Source organism: Myotis nattereri, assembly GCF_964212035.1.
Source record: "Myotis nattereri genome assembly, chromosome: 12".
In the NCBI taxonomy this organism is placed as follows: domain Eukaryota; kingdom Metazoa; phylum Chordata; class Mammalia; order Chiroptera; family Vespertilionidae; genus Myotis; species Myotis nattereri.
Window position 1 is genome coordinate 75485461 of NC_138087.1, and position 23943 is coordinate 75509403.

A 23943-nucleotide genomic window follows, 5' to 3' on the forward strand; every position below is an offset into this window, starting at 1 on the left:
GCTCTGCAGGCTTCCCGTTGGAGGGGTCCCGAAGGCAGGCCGGCAGGACAGCCCAGCTCAGGCACCTGCCGGGAGGCCTGTTCACACCCTCCCTCTGCTGTGGTCCTGGGAAGATGCCATGACTCCGAGCCTTGATTTCCCCATCTGTAAAATGGGATAATGACAGAACCGCTGCGGCACCCTTCAGGCCCGGGCCCAGGGGGGCCCAGAGGCGCTTCCCCAGGATGGTGTCGGCCCCTGATGGAGGCGGGAGGACTGCTCGAGTTCCTTTTCTCCTCCCAAGAGCTAGAGACTCGGAACATGCTCTTTGACCCGGAAAAGCCCCACTGGACGCTCCTGTGGGTCTGTTACGGACACGACTCTGCAAATCAGATGTGACAGGGAAACGTGTGCCAAGATGGTGGCCAGCTGTTCAGCTGCGAGGAAGGGCTGCTCAGAGACAGCTCGGCCCCCGCGGAGCGCAGGTGTGCGAGGGCGGCCGCCCGTGGGTTAAACTCTCACACACACTGAGTCACGTACACGCGCCCACATGGACAGCGCCCACACACAAGCACACACACCCCCTCACACCACCACTCCTGGCGCTTTCCCCTCCTTTGTGCCTCAGACATTTGGGGCTGGAGTCAGAAGCCCGTCTGCGTCCCACAAACACCCCTTCCTCACTGGGCAAAGCGCCTTCACCCTGAAGCCTTGTTGTTGTGGAACCAGGCCACCGGCCCCTGCTTCTTGGTGATTTTGAGAAAAAAGGGTGGTGGTTGGCACCTGATAACTGCTGAGGAGGCCACTGATTTTACCTGTCCTCTGCCCCCTTTCTGCCCTGGTAACCAAGGCCCCCTCCCTTCCCCCGTGGCCCTAGAGGGGCTGCCAATCACACTAGTCCAACCCTGGCCACAGGGATTGGCCCAGGGACGGACATGTGACCCCTGCCAGGCCAATCAGAGACCTGGCCTGGGATGTGTATATGGTTTTGGGGAGACAAGTCCCTCCTGAGGCTCGAAGACTCATCCATGTCCCACTTGCTTGCGTGGGGGATGCTCTTCTCAGGAGGAGAGAATGAGCCCAGAAAGGGGGCAGCGGAGCTGAGGGAGGTCAAGGTGCTGCAGGGCGGCTGCTGGGCTCCTGTCCCCCAGGGACACGTGCATCGACGAGAGGCCGGCCTCGTTGTCGAGAGGCATGTGTTGGGAGCTGCTCCGTGAGAATCCCGTCCCCAAGGCCCCTCCCAGCATCCTAGGAGGGACAAGGTTAGTCCCTCCCCCCAACTCCCTCCGTTCCCAACATGGGTAGGAAAAACCAACCCTCCGGGGTCGCCACCAGGAGCCTCTTTCCGCCGTCAGGGGAGGGTTGCTGGGTAATGATGGAGACAACCGTTTGGCAGGATCTTTGCGTAGCTGAGCTCTCAGCCCCTGTGGAGCCATAGCCACAGGCCCTGCAGCGAGGCTCCCGAGCCCAGAGGGAGGCCGAGGAGCCATCTCCTGCTCACACATCTCCCTTGGATGGGGTTGCACTTGGCTGGCACCCTCCTTCCTCCCGCCTGGAGAATTCCTCTTGGGCTCCTTGCCTCGGAATCTGTGCTCCCCAGGTACCCGCCAGCTTGTCATCCTCTAATAGGATCCATCAGAGCCAGGCCGAGCCTTTACCCAGGAGATTCTCCGCCCCCGGCTGCACGCAGGCCTGTGGGGGAGGATGTGTCTGCGTACAGTCCCCAGGCACAGCAGCTCCTGCCTCCGACATCTGGTCACCTGAGCCCTAGAGGATGGGTCCCGGCCCCATGGACCATGGGCTCCCAACAGAGGCTCTTCGTCGGGTAATTTCTGCGCTCGGGGCCGGCCGGGCATGGCACAGGGCTGGCCTTAGTGGACGCTGGTTGAATGACGGCTGAGCGGTTACGTCCTCCAGAGGCAGGGGACGCTCCCCATCGGGAACTGTTCTCATCTCGGCGGCCCCGGGGCGGGATTCCGTGGCCTTCCTCTGGGCAGGCGCGAGGGGGCCCTGCCTGGTTCCCGGGCTCCCCCAGCACCCCTCACCAGCGGCAGCCCCTCCCACCCATGCCTTCCTCTCGCCAGGGCGGAGACAGCGCTTTGTGAACCTAAGTTAAAAGCCGGTCGGAGCCCGAACTGTGGCTCTTCTCTGTCCATCATGTCATCCCCCAAAGCGATGAGAAGGCAGAGCTGTCCATCCCACTGAGTCTCCTGCCTCCACACTGTACACTTCCTGTCTGGCTAATGATCGCTCGGCCGGCGAGCGAGCGAGCGAGCTCTTTGCTACGCATCTCGTGTTCACAACTCCTGCGCGCGGTCCCTCCCCTGCGCTACTCGCCGGTCCTCCCGGCAGCCCCATGAGATAGGCTGTTATCTCTGCCCCCATCTCACAGACGGGCCCTCGGAGAAACTGGGGGTTCACCCAAGGACCCTGGCATGGTGACTCATGGCAGGTGTGTGGGCCCAGGTCGGTGCCGCCCAGAGCCCAGGTTCAAGGCTGGTGGCCTGAGTGCCTGGCAGGCCCCAGAGCTCAGCCTTGTGAGCCCAGGGGGCACAAAACCCCACGCCACGTCCCCCCAAAGGCTGCCGTGAACCCTCCTCGCCATTTGCAGGGCCTTCCCCGGGCTGCTCTTGGCGGACCCCCAGGGCAAGGACTAAGGGGAGGCGGCAGCCCATGGGCCAGTCGTGGGGCTTTGCGAAGGCACCTTGGAGTTTGCCAAGTCCTTGCAGCACCGGGTGACTGAGGTCTCACGCTGGGAACTGGAGCTGCGTGCAGATCAGTCGCAGCGACACGCTCTGCACCCACTCGTCACCACCCCTCCTCTGTGGAGCTGATCACCTGCTTGTGAACGCTGACCTGGCCGACCTGGCCGCAGTGCCCAGGCTCTGGGCCCCCAGGCCGCCCCGGCTCCCCGCATCTGGGCCGCTGCTGTGCTGATTCCCTGGTACCCCAAAAAGCCACCAGCCACAGCAGGAAACGGAGACTTCCGACACCTCCCCAGGATTCCAGGGTTTGGCCCAGACATTCCCCAGCCCAGAGGAGCAACTCCCAAGATGAGGTGGGTACGAAGGTTTGGGGGCAACCTTGATTCCAGAACTTTCTCTACTAATTTACAGCCTCCCCCAGCGCTTTTCTCCAACGCCTATCAGCTAAGCCCTTAAAAGAGTCAAGGGCTGGAAGAACGCTAGAAATTTAATGTATGTTAAAAGGGTATTAAATTCTAAAGTAAAATTTACATGGAAATATGACATTAAAATATTTTTAGCTTTCAGGAAGCTGGGGGCTGGAATGCTATAATATAGACAAATTTTATCATTTTAGAAAGAATTAGCTTCACAGTATTTCTTATGTATTCACAGTTAATGCATAAAGATGTTCTGAACCCTGCCTGGGGCTACGGGGCTGAGGCAGGCGTGCACCTGTGAGAGAAAGCGGATGGTGGGGCCCTGGAGGGAGGGCGCAGGCCCCCAGCTGGATCCTGGGCTCCCCTGGGGAGGGGTGGGGGGCTAGGGCGGCCTCTGAGCCCTGAGGTCCTGCCAGCAGGGAGAGGCCTCGGCCCGTGTGTTCCCAGGGAGGATGTGACTGGGCATCCTTGTCTCCATGGCTACCTGTTACTGATCCCCTACTTTGCGCAGGCCCATGACTTCATCTTATTTACTCCTCCCGTAACTCCGTGAAGGAGGTGGGATTTTGTCCCAGTTGAGCAGATGAGAAATGGCTCAGAGAGGTTGAGTTGTGGGTCCAAGGTCACACAGCAGGGAGGCAGATTTTCATTCCTTCTGCAGATTCTCAGCTCAGTCTTGAGACTCTTTGACGCTTCACCACCTGGCTGCCCCCCTCAGCACCCCTGGATCCCAGCCCTGGCCTGCCCCCACTCGCCCTGGAGCTCTGGCCCTCATCTCCCCCAGGCCCTCCGTCCCAGCCGGCCTTCCCAGCCAGGTGAGGGGCCTGGAGGACACCATTCCCTGGGTTCCGGCTCACTGGAACCCGAGCACCTAGAACAGACCCTCCCAGAGGGTGTGCTGACCCTTGTGGGTGAAGGGCTGAGTTTAGGTAGAGCAAGTGCTCTCTGCCACCACCCCCATGCCAGGCACTGGGCAGGGGGCTGGGCACCGAATATAACAGACCTGTCCCCTGGCCCCCAGTGGTGGGTTTGCCCCTCGGAAGTCTGTGGCTGAGCCTTTCCTGGAAGGGGCATGGGAGGGCGTGAAGAGGGTGCTGGAAGGTGGGACTGGCTGTGTCTGCCACAGCGTGAGGTGTGTGCTGGCTCCAGGGCAGAACCCCAGGCCTCAGGGGATCCTTTATCCTTACCGCGGTGCCCTCCCTGCCTGTCTCCAGGGCCAGGGATCTGCTTACAGGAAGGTGGAGGGTGGAGGGTGGGGAGTGAGCACATGTGACCAGACTGAGCTCATAGATCCCCGACCAATGAAGGGAGGCTTGGCCCTTTCTGCTCCCTGCCATAGGGACCCTCTAGATGGGGGCCGTCTGGCTCAGCTCAGGGGTCACGCGTCTTCAGGAGCAAAAGAACTAGGAGGGGGGACCCTCAGGCCAGAACCCAGGGGCCCTAAGCCAGCTGCCCCTCCTCCAGCTTACCTCTGCTCCAGGCAGCACCAGAGCAGGGAGCCAGAGCGACTCCTCCACCTGCCAGCTCTGCGGCCGTGACCCCGCCCAACCGCAAAACCCAATGGCCAGAGGTCAGGGTGGCGGACGGGCCTGGCGCTGGGGGGCCTGTTCCTTTCCTCCCAGACGTCCAGCCCCAGCTGTGCCCCTGAACCCGCACCATGGAGGTGAGCTCTCCCACCAGCCCCACTTCACAGATGGGACAACTGAGGCTCCTGGAGATTAAAGGTGTCCTCAGTCACCCGGCTAGACAAGGGCAGGGCTGGGTGACTTCAGGCCATGGCTGTGTCCCCGTGGCCGCGAGGAGGCCCCCAGCCCCTCTGCACGCGGACAGCGAAGAGCCCGCAGGCAGCCTGGCGTGTGGAGAGAGGAGAGGGGCTCAGGCTGCAGCAGCTCTGGTCCCGGGAGGAGCCCCGCCAGGGCAGGGGGGCCACGCTGGCGGAAATGACCGTGCGCCGGGCAGGCACCTCTGGGAGGTCACTCATTGGCAGTTAAAAATCTATTGTGACTTGTCAGAAAAATGAATAAATGGGCACATTATTTTTTCATTCCAGACCTCAGCATCTGTTTGTCTAATCAGGGAGGAGAGTGGGAAGTCGGTGAGGGCTGCCGTGCGTTTTATGTAAGTTTTCCTCTGTCACAGGAGTTTAAATGGGTAATGAACAGGCCGCGGTGATTTGAAATATAATCCCATTACACTGACGAGATTACGGGGCTCCGAGACTTCACAAATCACTCTCAGGGCTTTCACAGCGAACACCACCCTATGGGGCTGCGCATTTACGCGGAGGTGTGTGGTGGGGACACAGCGTGGCGGGCTTAACCCTTCCCTCTCCGTGGCTGCTTCCCGAGCACAGGGTCCTCCCAGCGGGGCCTCGGTGGGGCCTTCAGGACCTAGGGCGTTAGGGCCCCCGGGGACAGCTGTGTGGGCGATGGGAGGGCTGACGTCGCCACTTCCAGCTGCAGGGCGTCAGGCGAGGGGCTCTGCTCCTCTTTGCCTCAGTTGGCTCATCTGTAAAATGGGGCTCAGGTGGACAAGAGGACGGACGGAGAAAATGGTTAGTCAAACAGAAACTAGCCGCACTTGAGAGGCAGGGGCCAGCACTGATGCAGGACTAGCGAGTTACACCCACTGTCCCCTTGAAGCAGGTGTCACCATGTGACTAATTCTGGCCAATGAACCATGAGTGGAAGTGGGAAGTGACATGTGTCACTTTTGAACCACAGTATGTCATCTTTGCTGCTCTTTCTCTAGCCCCACCCCAACCTTTATGGAAGCCTGAGGATGGCGGGATCCACGGCTGACTGTGAAGAGCAATGTTAAGCCACTGAGGCCTTGGGCTGTTTGTTGCTGCAGCAGAGCCTGGGCCATCCTGACTAGCAAACTCATACAATCCTCACCACGCCCCTTCGAGGGATTATTGTTCCCATTTTACAGAAGAGGACACTGAGGCTCAAGGAAGTAAAGTAGCTCCTCCAAGGACCCACCAACCAGGGGACAGAGCTGGACTTCGAGCACCATCTGCCCGACCCCCGGGCCTGCCTTGTAGGAGGGCACTCGATGAGTGGTTTGTTTCACATCAGTTGGTGAGAAAGGGCGGGGTAGAGTCCCCGAGGGTGGGACTTGGACTGGGTGTAGCCCTATGGTGCCAAGCCCTCCAGTCAAGCTGTTTGTCCCCGAGGCAGAGGGCATGGCCTGGCTCCTGTGTGCCCTCCTCCCTGGGCATGGAGGAAGCTGGTCTTGGCAGCTGCCAAGGGCAGCTTCTTTGGCTCTGAAATTTGAGGGGACAGCTCGGCACAGCTGGGTCTCCCATGGAGAAGGAACCGCTGGGGAGCACGTGGCATCCAGGCAACTGGACTAAGTGAGGTGACAGATGTCACGTCCTGCTGCCCAGGCACTGCGCACGCACGGTTTTGATTCCCGCTGGGAGAAGTGGGCATTTCCAGCCCATTTCACAGACCTGGACACTGAGGCGCAGGGAAGTTAACCACTTACCTTCAGGTCACGAGGCTGGTGAGCAGAGGTGCTGGGACGGTTGCAGCCACGGAACCCGCACACACCACCCCTCCCCACCCTCGGATGCCCCCAGGGAGCGGAACGTAAACAGTCTTGATGTTTGGTCGACTTGGGTGGTGATTAGGGTTCCCCTTAAATGGTCCCTCCCGTGGACATGTTTCATGTGAACTGCGTGTGTGCTGTACTCACCATACGAGGAGGGTGCTGATTTGGTAACGGAAGGAGGCGATGATTTCAACGTCCGGTGAGTGCAGAGGGCCGTCCTGTCTTGCTCAGTGAAGGAGGTCCTGGTGGTTTCCCAGACGCTCGGTTCCACACCCACTGGCACCAGGTGGTCACTGTGGTCACTGTCTCAGGACGAGGTACTTGGACTTCACGGATTCGAAGCAAGACGCAAAGACGACACGTAGACGACTTTTATTTTAATGTTGAATATGTCACAGGATTTAATGACCAAATTAGTCATTTACATTTTTCAAAGATATCTAAATATAAAATTGCTGAAAATTCAAATACAGATAGCAAGCTACAAATAGTATTTGTTTTTGTTTCTGGGGGGTGGAAGACATTAGAAAAGGCTGCTGTTGGCTGAACAAAGCTCAGAAGGAAAGAGGAATTCATTAAAATGACCCCTGTGCAAAGAAACACACTCGACTTTGAGATGCTGTTTTGGTCACATCTCTTGCTGGACAATTTAAAAAAGTGTTTGAAAGGCAGGTCCTCAATGCAACACCTGGTCCCTGAGCCTGGGTCGGTGCGGGAGGACGTCGCCTGGGAGGACCGGGGGGGTGAAGACCGCAGAGGCATCGGTGTGGCCAGGCGGCCGTGCCTTCCGCCCTGGAGCAGGTTCCCTGGGCCCCACGTCTGCTCACTGCTCCCCGATGTGGGGGAGAGCAGCTCCCCGCCTGGCTGTGAGGACAGGGAGGAAGGGAACAGGCCTCCCAGGCGGAGAAGGGCCAGGGAAAACCCACAGGCAGGCCGACCGCTAGCTGAAATGGACACCTGGAGACCACTCCAAGGATGGAGACCACTCCTGGCGGGAGCCGAGCGTAACCTGCAGACCAGCACCCCCTCCCCCGGCTCCCCCTGAGGTGGGAGGTGCGGGGCCGAGCTGGGGGAGAGGCTGCTGGGGGGAAATGGCGCCGCCGCGGACACACCCCCCTAGGTCCCCTTCCTAACCTTAGTGAGAGACTGTCCTCAGAGCACTGGCTCATTTAAACAAATGGCAGAGTTAAAACTATTGACTAAGCCCTAAACATTTCTTCTGAGAAATCGAGCCACGGCTTTTCCAATCTGCCTGTTCAATATGGGAACAGATTTTAAAGGGAATAACATAATCAATCCTCTGCCCCAAAGAATGGTCCGTCATACCAACCGTAAGAAAGAGGACACCTGTTTATTAAAAGGAAAAAGAAATGTACATTTTTGTTCTTCAAGAAATTTGATCAAGTTGTGAGGAAGTGTGTGGGCATGGCGATGCACGTCTCGGCGGCGGGCAGGGGGGCTGGGCAGCGGTGGCTCCTCTCGGCCGCGGCCTGGGCACTGCCACTTAAAGCCGCTGCTCCTCGGGCGGCCCGTGCAAATGTCCCAGCCCCGTCCTAAGGTGCCAGCCCTGCCCAGCTGGCCCTGGCGCCGCTCTGAGCTCCGGAGCAGATTGAGGCTGGAGGCCATGGTCACTGCTGCCCTGATTTCTTCTCCTTCTGGAAGCTGAAGCTTGTGCGTCTGTTCAGTTTTCTTTGTTTTTGAGCAAAATAGTCAGCCCGGGCAGTGCTTGCTCGTGACTCCAGGATGTAGTTGACCTGGAAGCAAGAGGACACAGCCCGTCACGCGCGGCAGCCACCCGCTTGCCCAGGGCGACAAAGGGCATCTGGGTGCCCTCAGGGGCCTCCTGTGCTTGGGGTCCAGGGTCGCAGCCGCCCGGCAGGCTTGGAGACACAGGCTTGGAGAGGACAGTGCTGGCCTGGCCTGCCTGCCAGTCAGCGGAGGCTTTTCCGACCACAGAGCCTGCGTGCTCACATGTGCTGCCTCCCAGAAGGCTGTGCACTGGTTCCTGGCTCGGCTGCTCGCCTGCTGTGCAGCCCTGGGCTTGCACATAACTTCCCAGAGCCCCACTTGCCTTGTCTGAAGGATGAGAACGTCGTAGGAATGAAAACCAAATCAAATCAAGGCTCCCCATTCAGCCCCGACCTCCCCCCCCCCCCCCCCCCCCCCGCCCAGGCAGGTGCAGAGCTCCCAACGATGGTGCTTCATTTCACACTCACAAGCCCCCCGGAGCAAGGGCTCATCTGAGAACAGGAAAGTGAGGCTCAGGGAGGAGGGTGGCGCTGACCAGGACCACGCAGAGGGCAGGGCCAAACTGGGGAGGGGCTGAGGATGCCACGGTGACGTGCCCAGCCGGCCGCCTGCCCGGTGACGGCTCGGACAAGGAGCTCGGCCTTCTGCACGCCGCTGCTCTCGGGACCCTTTATCTCCCCACACGCGCACCCACCACCTGCTGGGGGGCTGACACACATGCGGTCACGGTCGCCCTGAGCCTGGCCCATGCCTGGTTCCAGGTCTGTGTCCACTAGCCTGACAGGTGACAACTGACAGAGAGGCGCACACAGGAAGGGGCGGCTGCCGGGAGGTGCGCAGGAAGGCCTGCAGGGGCAACGGGAGAGCTGGGGTTGGAGAGAGAACGAGGAGTGTGGGGCTTACAAGGGCCAGGGGAGAACCACGGGCATTAGGCACAGCAGAGGAACGCAGGGAGGGGTGTCCCTGGAACGGCAGAGGCTCAATGGCGGTCAAGGTGAGGTGGGGAGGAGCCTGGGAAGGGCAGTGGTGCCGTGAACAGACTTGCGCCCAGCGGCGAGGACCAGCCCCTGACTGGGCAGCAGCAGGGCTGGGGTGCTTTTCAAGGATTAAAAAGCCTCGTGAGTGGGAGGCCATCATCACCCCCAACGCGCAGATGGGAAAGCAGAGGCGAGGAGCAGTAATGACACGCCTCAAGGTCACAACGCTAGCGTCTGGGCCAGGATCTGGGGTGGGGTGAGTGCCAGGCCCGCGACTGACAGACCCTCCGGTTCTCCAGGCCCCACCTCTTCAGAGGCACCCCCTCCCCCTCACGCCCTGACACCACTCCTCCCACCGCCCCAGCTCCTCTGGCTGGAGCTCTTTGTGAGCAAACACCATTTCTCTTCACTCTCAAATACATAAAGTTATTACTAGAAACCTGGGTACTTTTGGGTACAGAAACCAGCCACCACCTGTTGATTCTCCGCTGAGGGCCACGTTCCTCCACCCAGAGCGGGGAGGCAGCGAGGACGGCACACCTCACAGGGGGCCGAGGCTCCAAACCGTTCCCTCCAAACTTTCTGCTCTGATAGTCGCCAGCAGCAGGCATTAAAGGCTGGGGTGTGCGTACAGAAGGCCTGACACGCTTGGCCCACTGCCTCGCCAAGTTACCAGCTGAGAGCAATAAATCATGAGGCCGCAGGGCCGGCTGACGATCGGGACACTCCAGACAGTGTGTGGAAATAAGGTTTTATCATTCTTAATGAGAGCATCTTTGCATTCTATCGTTTGCACACTCAGCCAATCTAGTGTTTTCAGTGTGTCTTTGGCACATACAACTAGACAGAAGCATTTCAAGATGATCCTTAAGTAGCCAACTATTTCCTAAATTTGTTATCTTCAGTGCTTTGTGATATTCACATAGATAATTTTAATGGAAGATTAATGTAATAATCAAAAGATAAAAACGCCCTTTGGTCTGCCATTAGCTGGTTAATACGCTGTGGCTTAAAACTTGCACAATTTTATGCACTATAGAGTGTTTCACTTTCAATGCATTTTACAGCTTGAGGCATAAAAATATAGGGAGTTTTCATGGCCAATAAAGCCACAGCCTCCATCACTCGATCATGAGAAGAACCCGATGTGAAGAGACCAATGATTCCTCTGAGATTCATCTGCGAGCCTGCAGAACCCGGGACCACACGCGGCTCAGCTCAATTACATCCCCGGCCGGATGGTGGGCTCAGGAGCGCCTCAGCCTGCATCCAGCGGACGCTCCGCCCTTCTGCGCTCTGTGGCCCTGGGCCTCTCTCTCCTCATCTATAAAATGGGATAAATAGCGTCCATACTGCAGAACAGTTGTGAAGGCTGAATGAGATCGTGCGTATGCAGTTGCTGCTCAGTAAACGGGAGACATTAATGTTTCTGCACAGGGAAAACACAGTGAGAAAAAATAACTGGACGGAGAGTTGCCTGTTCATTGTAGTTTCTTTGACATCAGCCTCTGGCCCTTGTTTCCTCCTTCAGTTTCAGTCAAAAGCGCTCATTTTATGCAAAACACCTGGATTCTAGAACCACCACAGGGATTGCTCGTGCCTAAGACTGAGCCCTGAAGAGCCTCTGATGGAAACGTTTCTGCCAAATGACTGGACAGGGCCGGGGCCGCAGTCAGTGGGTGCTGATGCGAAGCTCACGCAGACCCCGTGGGGACGGCCATAAGGCTAAGTATTCAAATTGCTATAAAAGTCAGAGACGGGAGGAATGAAATGTAATCTTTCGTTGGGACCGTGGCCCTTAGCTCTCGAACTAATCAGGCCTGAGCACGCGTGACTCTCCCCGAGTCTCGTGCAGGAGGCAGTATTTCTGCAAACAATTGATATGAAAGCAGACATTTTAGGGGCGGCGATGGGCCTCGGGGATTCTGCAGGAAAGCATCTGCTTCGGGGAGCATTTGGTCCTGTGAGATGATTTCTCTGCACTTGCTCTTCCACCGTCTCATACTGAAGTCATAAACCTGTGTTTCTGTCATCAATCTGCTGTTGTGAAAATTATTTGATGTCAAACACAGGATTATAATTTTACTAGAATCCTTCTCAAGTCTTGAATATTTTAATGCTGGCTATAAAAAAAGCCCAGCCCTGACAGGGTAATGGAATATTTCGTTACCTAGGCCCTGAGTACTCTGCACAAGTTCCCTGTGCCGTCTGGTGACGATATGGCAAGTAACTCTTAGCTCGCTGGTTCTAAGCATCCGGCAGGCACTATCCCCGCGGCCTGGGCCCGGGTGGGGTGAGGGGGGAAGCTGTGATCCAGGTGGTCCATGAACCTGCTGGCCTTCCCCCCAACTGACAGTCTGACTCTGTCTCCGCTTCTGTCCCTTCCCCGCGCCCCCCCTCCCCCAGAGCAGCATCTTTTTAATCCTCATCTACCACTTGTGGAAATCTTGCGGCCACGAGGACTTTGTCTCAGCATCTTTCTGTAAAACAATTCCATTTCGTTGAAATCCCCCACTCAGCTCTCTAAGTCTGCACACTCTGCGGGTTTAGGAGCACAAGGTCTGGAATGTGGGGTCCAGTTCTGGCTTTGCCAGCCATGGTCCTGGGTAAGTGCCTTTCTTCCTGAGCCCCTTTCACCTCGAGTGTGGGAACCTCAGGCATCGCTGCCCACGGAGCTGTGAAGGTTCCACGGAACGGTGTGTGAGTGCTTGGCCCGGCCCCGCACTGCGCAGGCCCCTGGTGGATCTTTGCTGCGTTTGATTGTTATCACTTGATGATTCCACTCTCAGGAAGAGACTGAGTAACCATCTAACTGGGTTTATCGCATCTCATTGGATTTGTGTTCTCACAGGTCTGTGTGGTGTCGGGCAGTGCAGCTGCCATGACCCCACTTCACAGGCAGGGAAACTGAGGCGCCCAGAGGCAATGCATCTCACAACTTGGAGCCCCTCTGGCTTTAAGACCTGCTCTGCCAAAGCAACTCCTTTTCCTCTATCTGATCAACTACACATGAATCCGTCTGAGGAAAGGATTCTGTTTGGAAGTCTGAGAACCACTAGCCCAGGGCTACTGGAGTAGCGCCCAGGGCAGCGGCCTGCAGCACCTGGGAGCCTCTTAGAAACACTCACCTCAGGCCCTCCCCCGGCTCCTGAACCAACCAGACCCTGGGACAGCCTTTCCCAGCCCGACCGGCTTTGGGAGGTTCTGTGTGGCCTGCCCCTCCCCGCTTCCTCTGCTCCACACAGGCCCGGTACAGCCTCCCAGCCACGCTGTGCGGGCCCTGCCCCTCTGCCCCTCACAGGCTGCTGATAGTTCCAATGTGTAATGTCCGCGCCCTCGACAGAGGAAGCGCTCTGAGGGCAGGGCTGCGTCGGCCCCGCAGCACCTCAAGCACTGGCCTGGCTCGCCACGGTGCTCAGCGAGCAGTGCTGAGCGGCGGTGACATCCAATTCTAGCATCGTTAGGTGTGTTTTGAACGGGTTGCTAGAATTACCTTGGGTACAGTAAGGTGTCTTCAAATAATAACTGTTTCCTCAGAGTCTGCTCCAGGAGCCTCAAGGGGCTTCTGGCAATGGATGGAAGGAAAGAAATGGTGCCTAACAAGGATAAATAAGTACGAAGAATCATGATTTCTGGGGGGCTAGGAGGGAGCCGAGGGGCGTCCTGCTTTGGCTGAGTGGGTAGAGGGCAGCTGAACTGCGGTGCGTGCGTGCGTGCGTGGACTGAGGGGTGAAGGGCATGCTGCCAGGCCTGAGAACCACCCAGCAGAAGCCAACCCAGCACAGCTAGTGCCGGGGCCGAGGACACTCACCTTGAGCATGATTTCATTGACGGTAGCAGCGTCAGATTCGAAGTAGAGGTGTTTATAGTCATGATTGCTTAGATACGTGAGTTTAAATATTGCGTGACCTGGAGAGAGAAAAAACAGTGTTGAGGGGTTACCTACAGGAGAGACCCCACTGATTTTCCCATCATTCCAGATCAAGTGAGAGCAAGTGGAGGCTGTGTGGAAACTACTCTTGACAGTAGTTCATTTTTCTCATTACAGGCTGGGGAGAAACGGACAGTAAAAAAAAAAAAAAAATATCAAGTCAAACGGCTAGTGAGATCCTTTTCACTCTGGAGTGTGTTCAGGGCAACATCACATTAGGAAGGCGTAACAGAACCTCTTCCACACAATAATTTCATGGAAAAGGTGGTATTTTTGAGGTAGAAGGCCAATTACCTCCAAATTATTACTCTAAAAATAACTGTGCTTGAAGTAAAATAAATGAGCAACAGGAAGGAGAAAGGCTGATAGTAATGCCATTATGAGCCTTTTCCACGGCCCTGGTTCCTGCTGGGAGGGGAGCCGTGGGCTTGTGACCCTGCAAGGAAGCAGCTCCCATGGCCTCAGCCATTTCTCCCTGGAAGGATGTTTGGCCTGGGGGGCAGGCAGGGGGAGGGCTGCTCTAGACACGGCCAAAGCAGACCGACCTCCGGGGTCCGAACCTCTGAACTGCCCCAGATCCTTCCCCATCACCTGCAGAATAGCCACGCCACTTCTGAGCCCGCCTCCTGGCTCAGCCTCCTCTCATGCCACTGCCCTCACATGCCACAGGCCAGCCCACCGCACGCCCCACTTGTCCAGCCTGGGATCTCGCGGTGACCCATCTGGAGAAAGCCTGCCATCCTGGGGCACTTGGCTCAACTGGTACCTCTCTGAGCAAGGTTCCATAGCTACTCTTCTAGGCACACTTCCCATGTGACTCCCACACCGTATGTACGGTCGCCCGCAGCCCTGTCTGCACTCCCCATGCCTGTACTTTGGGGCACACGTGCCAATCAAATTACCTCCTCTACACTGAGACATAGATGCCAGCCCGCCTCAGTCCAATGGGAAGCTGTCCCTGTCCCATCAGCACATGCTGTCCTGGGGTTCTGGGGTCCCTGTGGCCCCTCTTTCTTACGGAGAAAGTCCCTTTTCCTTGGGCTAGTTTGAAACATCTGACATGGAGGCCGCAGAAGCAGCCTTGCCCAGTCTGCTGCAGACTCCCTGCTGATAGGACTCGAATTCAGCATCTCCTGCTATTAGGCCTTCCCATCCGTTGTCCTTTTAATTGAAACAGCGCTGGTCATAGTTATTAATTAATAATATATCACCCATATTACCGTAAGTTCACCTCTTTCCCGGAGAAATTTTCTTGGGGACTTTATTTACAGTAGGTAATTCTTCAGATCTCCAAAAATAAACTGATATATGTTGCACATATGTGGCCAGAAAAGTTGAGCTGCTGGAAACATCATGATATACTAATTGCGACTATAAATTCTCTATGGAAAAAATTAGCTAATAATTTCTGAAAAACCTCACTTTCAGTCACTTGACAAATTTAGCCTGATTCTAAACGGTGGCACTAAACTGTCAGAATTCTTAGTTGGAAGCTAATCATTCTGTTCACACCAAGTTCCTTGTTTCTGGTCAGAAAGTGGACCTCCTACGGATGTAGCTGCACGCACGCGTGGGTGCTCCTGGCCCTTCACAGGCCCATCTTGGACAAGAGTCCTGGTCATATCGCCGAGGCAGAACAGTGCGGCCACCTCTGCTGGCCATGCTGTGAGCAAGCAGAACCGTCTATGAAGGGCACAGGCTGTGAAGGACAAACGGAGACACCCCTCTAGGAGGCCTGGCTGCTGACACCTGGCCATGGCAGACACAGACTCCAGGGCCTGGGGCTACAAAGGACCAGCAGGTCTCAGGGAGGCCGGCAGACCCGGAGCTTCGGGGTTCACTGACCACTCTGATAAGCCATCTCGCGGACTGTCTACACCACCTGCTCCCACTCGTCACTGACAAAGCCAAACCTCAAGCTGCCAGAGCAGGTTTCACCTGAATGACTGAGACACCGCGACAAACCCACCGACTCTGGTCAGAGCTGGATCTACACACGGCACATGTGGTGTGCAGTCTGCACGGGCCGGGGAGGCGCTGATGGAAGGCAGCCCTGACACCGTCTCCATGTGAGCTCAGAGGGGAGGCCCGAGGTTCGCCTGCCTGACAGTCACATGAAAAAACAGAAGAAATCATCGTAAACCAGGCCTCCTGAAAGGCTGCCCACAGAGGCCCGGAGAGCACCACCATACCACCTTCTGTTTCTGCTGTGTGTCCCTGGCCTGTCCCCAGTGCTCACTCCCGAGCCCCTAGGGAAAGTGAGGTGGACAGAAATGATGCGTCCCACCCCCACCAGCTCTCTGAAGCCTCTGACTTATCTGCCTTCCCAGTGAAAGCATTCATGTGGCTGTGAGAGCCGAGACGTCACCTGGGGTGTTTGTGTTTGAATTTCAATGAAGCAGCCCCATGGTGGCTATCACAGAGCCACCGGGTTAGTGACTGGGTGAAGGTGTGGTGGGACCCCCAGCAGAGGCTGCCCCTTGCCCCGTGGGGGGCATTTCGAGGGAGAGCCCCAGTGCACAAGCTCAGGCTCACATCACAGCCATGTTTGTCACACACCAGTTGACTCACTCCAGGGATCTTGGTTTTGCTTGGGGCCAGAAGGGCAGTTTTACTGAATTCAGGCCCTGCCAGGGACACGAGCTAGTACAAGGGTCTGCTGGGGAGACACTGGGGGGAGGCAGCTGGCCTGGTGGGGGTCAGCTGGGTAAAGGTGGGGGTGGAAAAGGGTAAGGGAGGAGTGTGGATGAATGTACAGGGGCAGGAGGCAGCAGACAGGATCGTGTATAGCAGACAGCCAGGTGACTCAGGGCAGGTACCAAGGGCTGGGGATGCCAGATTCACCAGCTGAGGAAGGCACTAGTGGGTTGGTTGTAAGATGGGCAATGAAGTAAATGGTCAAATTGTGCTTCTGGCTGTTCACCCTCGCTCCCCAGGACCTGGAGACAGGGGGAACAGTGCCTTGCCCACCAGGAAGGTGCGGATTTGGTTTTGAGCTGAACGGGGTCAGAAAGGATGCTGAGAAAGGGACTGACTTGAGAGCTATGAGAAGGGAACGTTGGCAGGACTTGGGGAGACTTTTATAATAGAACTAGAGGCCCGGTGCATGACATTCATCACTGGGGAAGGGGGGAGGTCTCTCATCCAGGCCTGTGCCCTTCAGGGGATGTCCGAAGCCTGCTCCCCATGGGGAGTGGGCCTAAGCCAGCAGGCGGACATCCCCCGAGGGGTGCTTAGCGCTGCCACGGAGGTGGGAGAGGCTCTCACCACCGCTGCTCTACTCGCCAGCTGTCAGCCCGGCTTCTGGCTGAGCAGTGCACCCCCTGTGGGACACACTGACCACCAGGGGGCAGCTCCTGCATTGAGTGTCTATCCCCTGGTGGTCAGTGCGTGTCATAGCGACCGGTTGTCCCACGGTTTGGTTGATTTGCATATTAGCCTTTTATTATATAGGATATCAGTTAATAAGCAGAATTTACACTTGCATAGTGTCACCCAATCTAAAACCTATATATTAAATTATAACAAGTTAATTGATCTCTTGCTGGAAATGAATATATCAATAAACATGAGTAATTTATGCTACATGGTAAATTCCCATCAGAGGTGTCTGGGAAGAAGGAATCACTGGCATTTTGACACCCAATAAACAGAGTAAGAACACAGAACAAGGAAAGTCTTATCAAACACCTATTGGCCTGAGGCACCTCAAGGCTCCCCTCAGGTAAGGGAGGAAGAGGGGTCAAATGACCCCTCAACTGCAGCCCGCAGGTCACCGGCCCTGGGTGTCAGAAGGAATCAGAGGTGGGCAGGTTACCCTTGAAAATTCAAAGAGCACCAGCAGATTTCATAGGGAGGGGCAAGCCACAGGGGCCAACTGTCTGTAAATATGTCAGTTAAGAAAAAAAATTAAATATCAGTATGACTTAAAAGAAAATGCTAAGCCCTAGCTGGTTTGGCTAGGTGGCTAGAGTGTCAGCCTGTGGACTTAATGCTCCTGGGTTCAATTCTGATCAAGGGCACATGCCTGGGTTGAAGGCTCGATCCCCAGTGTGGGGCGTGCAAGCTGCAGCCAATCAATGATTCTCTCTCATCATTGATGTTTCTCTCTCTCTTCCTTCTTCTCTGAAATCAATAAAAATACATAAAAAAAGAAAATGCTAAGTCTAATATTCCAATTAGTTCCAATTATTTTGCCTGGATTGTTAACTTTGTTTGGAAATTGAGGCATGAGGAAAGCCTGGGCTGCCTGAGGGGCAGCATGTGCCCTGGAGTCAGTCATGAAGAAAACCCCGCTTGGCTGGTCCCCTCGGCGCTGGCCCCCAGGAGCCAGGCTGGCGGGCAGTGGAGGGGGCGCAGCGGGGTCAGGCACCGCACATGGCGCTTGGACACAGCGGGGACTCAGTGCGTGGTGGCGATCATTCTTACAGCTGGGTCGGAACTGACATTTGAAGATAAAATCATTATTTTAAAGATTCTGTTTTTAATTGGGCCTTCTTTGACCAGATACAGTGCCGTGGGAGTAAGTGCCACACAATGGGGTATCAAATGTGGCGTCGAGGCCCTGGTCACATGCTCAGGGCAGACACTGGAACCGCACCTGCTTCTGAAAACCGAATGGGAGTCTGAGTATGTAAAAACGTATTTATGTTTATGTTTTTCTCCAAAGGGAAAGAGAAGATGGAATGTAACAGCAGAAATAATTAGTTGCACAAATGTCAGAAGTGGAGACGGTTGAGCTTTTGTGCTGTAATTTATCTTCTTAAACAAGAGGGTCTGCTGAAAAAATGGGTTCCCTGGTCAATTCAGGGAGTGGCTATTCTACAGGGGCCATTACCACACGACGGGACGGCAAGCAAAGAGGGACAGCGGCTTATACACTCCTGCTAAGAGAAATGCTCCCAGGTTTGCCCTGCAAATGGGCAGGGATGACTGTTTGAAGGGAGGCTCCTTCGAACAGAACCTGGCAGTGCACTGACTACCTGGCACTGACCGGTCAGGCCCGGGGCTTCCCAGTGGAACCTGCAGCCCACCTCTGCCTAAAGCCCTATTGATCTAAAACTGAGAAGTTTTAAAAATATTTATTAATTCATTAAAGATAATAAACCGTTATAAGTTAACATGAAAATGTATCTTTAATAGAAAAACCCTTATATTTCCCTAAAGTTTAATGAGAATATGGCATTATTGTATATATTTTGGTTTGTTTTGTTAATCTTTACCCGAGGGTATTTTTTTCCCACTGATTTTTAGAGAGAGTGGAAGGGACGGGGAGAGACAGAGAGAAACATCATGTGAGAGAGACACATCGATTGGTTGCCTCCCATTTTCAAGAAAATGTCTGGGTGTCAAAGAAAGGCACCCAACCAAGGCCAGGATCAAACCTGCAACTGAGGTACATACCCTTGACCGAAATTGAACTCAGGACCCTTCAGTCCTCGGGCTGACACTCTCTCCACTGTGCTAAACCAGCTAGGGACATTACTTTATATTTTTGAAATCTCTTTAATATTTGGTTTAACAGAAAACATCTGGATTATCCTATCTGTTTCTGCATTTGAGCATTGTGATATACTGTTTTGGCTGAAGCATATGATGAAATGCCAGCCTCAGAGAGAGACAGAGATACGTTTGGAAAGGGAGGTATATTTTAAACTCTTATTTTCAAATATTCCTTTGATGCCACACCAAACTTGATAAATGTTAGTTTCTTAAAGATTACTTGTAATGTGGAATCTAAAAACCATGTTAATAAACTTGTATTCTATTGCATTAAAATTCATCGCCGTTGTGCACTTCGAATGCTTGCATCATTTTGTAGCATCAGGCAGCAGCCTGGGAAATACTGGTCCACTGAGTTATGCAGGTTTCCAAATGTTGGCACATTTCACTATACAACATGAGAAAATCACATTCATTCATATCACTGCTGACCTCATCGGAAAAGTAAGCAATGAGGAGCCAACCTCACCGTGATGTATACAAGTTTCCCAAACTTCTAATTGTCACCTGAAAGCTTGAATTTCATCACTGGCATCAAAGTGACATCACTTCCTTCATTTTCAAGAAAATGCCTGCTAAATACTAAAATTTGAATAATCACAACTTGTCACTTGTTCTCTCAATAGAAATGGTGTTCCATGAAATAAATGGCTTGTTCATCTTGTAACTCCGACAATCACACAAGTGCTTTTTCATGGACAAGTTTTCTATTTCCACATGCAGCAAAAGTGCTTATGGTATAGCATGACTTTGTTAAGCAAAAAAATGCAGCTGCCCATACATCAGCAAGATGCCTTTCACCTGTATGAAAAGTATGGTCACTGCTGCATGCAGTCTCCCAATTTGCGAGAGGGATGTCCCCCGAGGGGTCCCGGATTGCGAGAGAGCGCAGGCTGGGCTGAGGGACCCCCTCTCCCCTCCCATGCACACATTTCATGCACCGGGCCTCTAGTTAATTATAAAATTCTAGGATTGTTGATTTTATTCTAGCAACAACTCCATGAGGCAGATATTATTCCCATTTTATAAATGAGGAATCGGGGCTCAAAGAAGTTACATACTTACTCAAAGTTACATATGAATGACAGAGCTTTACATTCTCCCTTCTGCCACTGGCATGAAGCCAACACACTCAAACTTCTTTCATTTTGGATGGAAGAGTATCCCTATCTCTGACTCAGAGTCTATAGGACTTTTAACACATTTTCAGCCATGCTTGTTTTTCTGGTCTTCTCCTAAATGATATTAAATGCAGAAAATTGGAAGAAGAATGACATAACTTAATAAAGACAATGGGAAGTGAAAACTGACTAGAGCTGACCAAAAATGAAACAAAGCAAAACTATGAAAAAGCAGTCCGGGGACTCAGCACAGGAGCAGGCAGTGTGCAGCTGCTTTGTGGCAACACAGAGTGTTTGCAAGCCCGAGGACATCCTGATATACCATAAGCACTTCAGCTGCATGTGATGTTACTGCTGAGACTGGTTACAAACAATTGTGACTTCTTTCCTGCTAGTACTCTCCTGCTCTTGGCTTCTTCGGGGAAGCCAGCTGTGTGCCACCTCATGAGCTTCCCTATAGAAAGGCCCAAGTGACAAAGAACTAAGGGTGCTCACAGGAAATAAACTGCCAGCAACCACTCAGCGAGCTGGGAAGCAGATCCTGCCTGACTGAACCCTGAGAGGCTGTGTCCCTGAATGACACCTTGGCTGCAGTCTTGTGAGAGGCCCTGAGCCACAGGACCCAGCTAAGCTGAGCTGGATTCCTGATCACAAAACGGTGAGATAATAAATGTTGTTGTTTTAAGCCACCAAGTTTGGAGCAATTTATTATGCCACAATAGGTAATACACCGACCTTTTAAATGAATATTCCTAATCTGCTCCCATCAGTGAATTTTTTGATTCAGGCACTGTATTTCTCAACTCTAGAATTTTCATTTGGTTCTTTTTTAATAATTTCCATTTTTCTTCTTTTTGAGTTCTTGTTTTCCTTTAAATGTTTGAACACATTTATATTACCTATTTTAAAGTACATCAGGTCACTGAAAAACATCATTTTGTTCAACATTGTTTCATTAACGTTGATGAGAAAAAAAAATTGATTCCTGGCTTGAGGCCACTGTCTGTGTGGAGTCTGCATGTTCTCCCCATGTCTGCATGGGTTTTCTCCAGGTACACTGCTTTCCTCCCATATCTGAAAGGAAAGCACATTAGGTTCCCTGGTTGTCTGAGTATGGGGCGTGTGAGTGTGCCCTGCAATGGAAGGACGTCCTGTCCAGCACTGGTTTCTGCCTTGAGCCCTGAGCTGCTGGGATAGGATCTGGCCACCTGGAAGGCTGAACTGGAATAAACAGATTGGAAAGTAATTATCTTGTTTTTAGTAATCTTTCTTAAATGTACTAGTATATATAGTTCACATTTACTTCAGTGTTTAACACTAGAAGTATTTTGGGTCTTTAGAAGTTTGGTGATGTTTTTGTGACCAGAAATATGCTTTAGGAACTTAACGTTTGTTTATATCAACTAGTCTATGGTAAAATTGGTTTCATTATGCATCATTTTGCTTAAAGTTGCAGTTTCCAAGAACCTACTGACAACATTAATTGAAGACTTACTGTAATTATCTGCTAATTCTATCATCTCTGCCATTTCTGGCTCTGTTTCTACTGATTGATTTTTCTCCTGGTTACAGGACACATTTTCTTGTTTCTTTGTTTAGTAATTTTTGATTGAATGCTGGACACTATACACATTACATTGTGGGGTGTCTGCATTTTGTTTTTATCCTTTAAAGTTCTGGAAAACAGTTAATTTACTTCTGGATCAGTTTGCTCCTTTCAAGACTACTTTTAAAGCTTTTTAGGCAAAGATTGAAGCAATCTTTAATACGGGGCTAGTTTAGTTATACTCCTACGATGTGGCCTTTCTGGAGTCACTACCAAATGCCTGGATGCTCCGGTCTGGTTGGCCAGAACTCTATTTTATAGCACCCCAGTGGTTGTTCTCTGACCAGCCCTGTGAGGTCCCACTCTAGGATGCACAGCTGAGCATACAGACCAAGGTTTAAGGGCCTTTTCTATAGCTTTCAGTGTAGCTCCCTCCTCTATACTTTATTTTGCAAATTTCAGTTGCTTCAGCCTCCTCCAACTATGACCTCTGCCTCCTGACTCCCCCAGCCTGCCGCACTCTCCTTGGGAAACCCTGGGAGAAAGCTGGAGTGATGGGAGGTCTCACCTCATCCGTTTCCCTTCTCTCAGGGCTCATAGTCTTGTGCTGCCTGTTTTCTAGTCATTTATGATAGAAGGGCTAATCTGTTAGCAGTTACCCTGTCCTGGAAGTAGCCTACGGGAGTCTTGTAAGCAAAACACATTTTGATTTTAATGAAAGAATGGCTTACTTTTTCCATGCCTATAAGAATAACTTAAAATCTAAGCACTCCATTTATTTATTATGAAAACACAATTTGGAGCTTGGCAGGAGGCAAGGGAAACAGATTTCCCCCATCATTTATCCAGCTGAGAAATCTTTCACATGGAGTTTTTCAGCAGAAAACAGTCCCTGCCTTTACCCTCTTCTCAATTAGGATCTCTTCTGAAGTTAAAATGAAGAAAAAAAGAGTTTGAGGAAATGGTAATACAAATCTAGAAAAATGTGTAAATATGCAAATTTTCCATTATACCCAGATAACAGTTTTGTTATTATGGGTCCATAGGCCCAGGTCAACAATTAAGGGAAAACTTAATAAGGAAAAAGAATGCTTCTCCCAAGGAGGGAAAAAAGTTGATACCTCAAAAATGTTTTCTATTCTAACAAATATCAATATTCTGTTCAAGGCAAGTAAATTCTTTCTTGTTTATTAATAAGTCCTATGGAAAAATGAGGAAAGTTTATAGGAAATGTAAGAAAACCCACTAGCCAATCCTGATAACAAACACGGACATTCTAACAGCCCCCAGGGAGCAACTGTAGCACCTAATAATGACTATGGGGGGGGGGGGAGGAATGTTCTTTTATTTTTTTAAACAGTTTTGTTTTATTTTTTTAATATATATTTTTATTGATTTCAGAGAGGAAGGGAGAGGGAGAGAGATAGAAACATCAATGATGAGAGAATCATCCATCAGCTGCCTCCTGCACACTCCCACTGGGGATCGAGCCTGCAACCCGGGCATGTCCCCTTGACCGAATCGAACCTCGGACCCTTCAGTCCGCCCGCCAACGCTCTGTCCACTGAGCCAAACCAGCCAGGGCCGGGAGGTGTTCTTATCATCTGTGTGGGGCTCAGAGAAGAATCTCCCGCCTCCTAAATTCAGAGTGCTGACCTTCCAGAGACGACACACTGTGCCAAACACTCTTCTCCAGAAATTAGAGACAAGCACACTGGTCGCATCTATCACATGCTGAGGGCAAATAGCAAGAGCTGGTTAAGAATGAGGGGCTGGGTTTGCCTTTCACTACAACCTCGAGACGTTCTCCATTGTGCCTCCCTATTTCTTTGTTGAAGAGCCCCCTTGCTCTTGCATAATCCCAAGTTCCAGAAGCAACTTCTAAATGCTCCAAATGCCCAGGCCGAGTTACGAGTCATCGAGCGCTGACTGCAGCCCCTGGACAGAAGCTGCTGAACTTCTGGAGGAAGCGGCTGGGAGCACACACAGGCATGCCTAGTGCAAACGTCAGGTGTCAGCTAACGAACAGGTCAGCCAACCGGACACATGCTGGGTTGGCTCCCACGAGCTAAGTTTACAGGGGCCAGGCCAATGTTATCCAGCCCCGGAGAAATGTCCCCTGAAGCGCAGATTGCAGCTTGAGGTTACTGGAAACCAAACTAAGTCAAAAAACTGCAGAATGCAGCCTGGCATTAGATGATGCAAGCTGGCCCCAAGCTTATAGGTTTTCTCCACCTTTATCCCGTGGCACACTCCAGGTCTTTTCCTTCATACACTTGGAAAAACTGAGGTGGCCTCCCCGGTTGCCTAAACCCATCTCCCAGCAGCTCCCTTGTTTTGGAAGAAGATGATAAATAAATCAAAACGCACTAAGCAGCACTTCCACCGGCACTCGCCTCCTTCACTGAACGTGCACCTCATCAATCACACTATTGTCTGCTTGAAAGGCGAGCCTT

The 23943-nt window shown here is 52.9% G+C and overlaps 1 protein-coding gene across 7 annotated transcripts in view; it reads right to left on the reverse strand.

Moving 5' to 3' along the window:
• Window positions 1–7017: 7017 nt before the first annotated feature.
• The window catches only part of MAPKAP1 (MAPK associated protein 1), a 190736-nt gene continuing 173810 nt past the window's right edge, over window positions 7018–23943 (reverse strand). For 5 of the 7 annotated variants that reach the window (XM_081103605.1, XM_081103608.1, XM_081103606.1 and 2 more), the window contains 2 exons: window positions 13199–13296; window positions 7019–8415 (listed from right to left, as the gene is read on the reverse strand). In XM_081103605.1, the coding sequence (XP_080959731.1) occupies window positions 8290–8415; window positions 13199–13296 (224 nt within the window). In that variant the 3' untranslated portion in view covers window positions 7019–8289. Of the gene's footprint in view, window positions 8416–13198; window positions 13297–23943 lie in introns of all 7 variants that reach the window. The other 2 variants (XM_081103602.1, XM_081103603.1) reach the window with 1 other exon arrangement.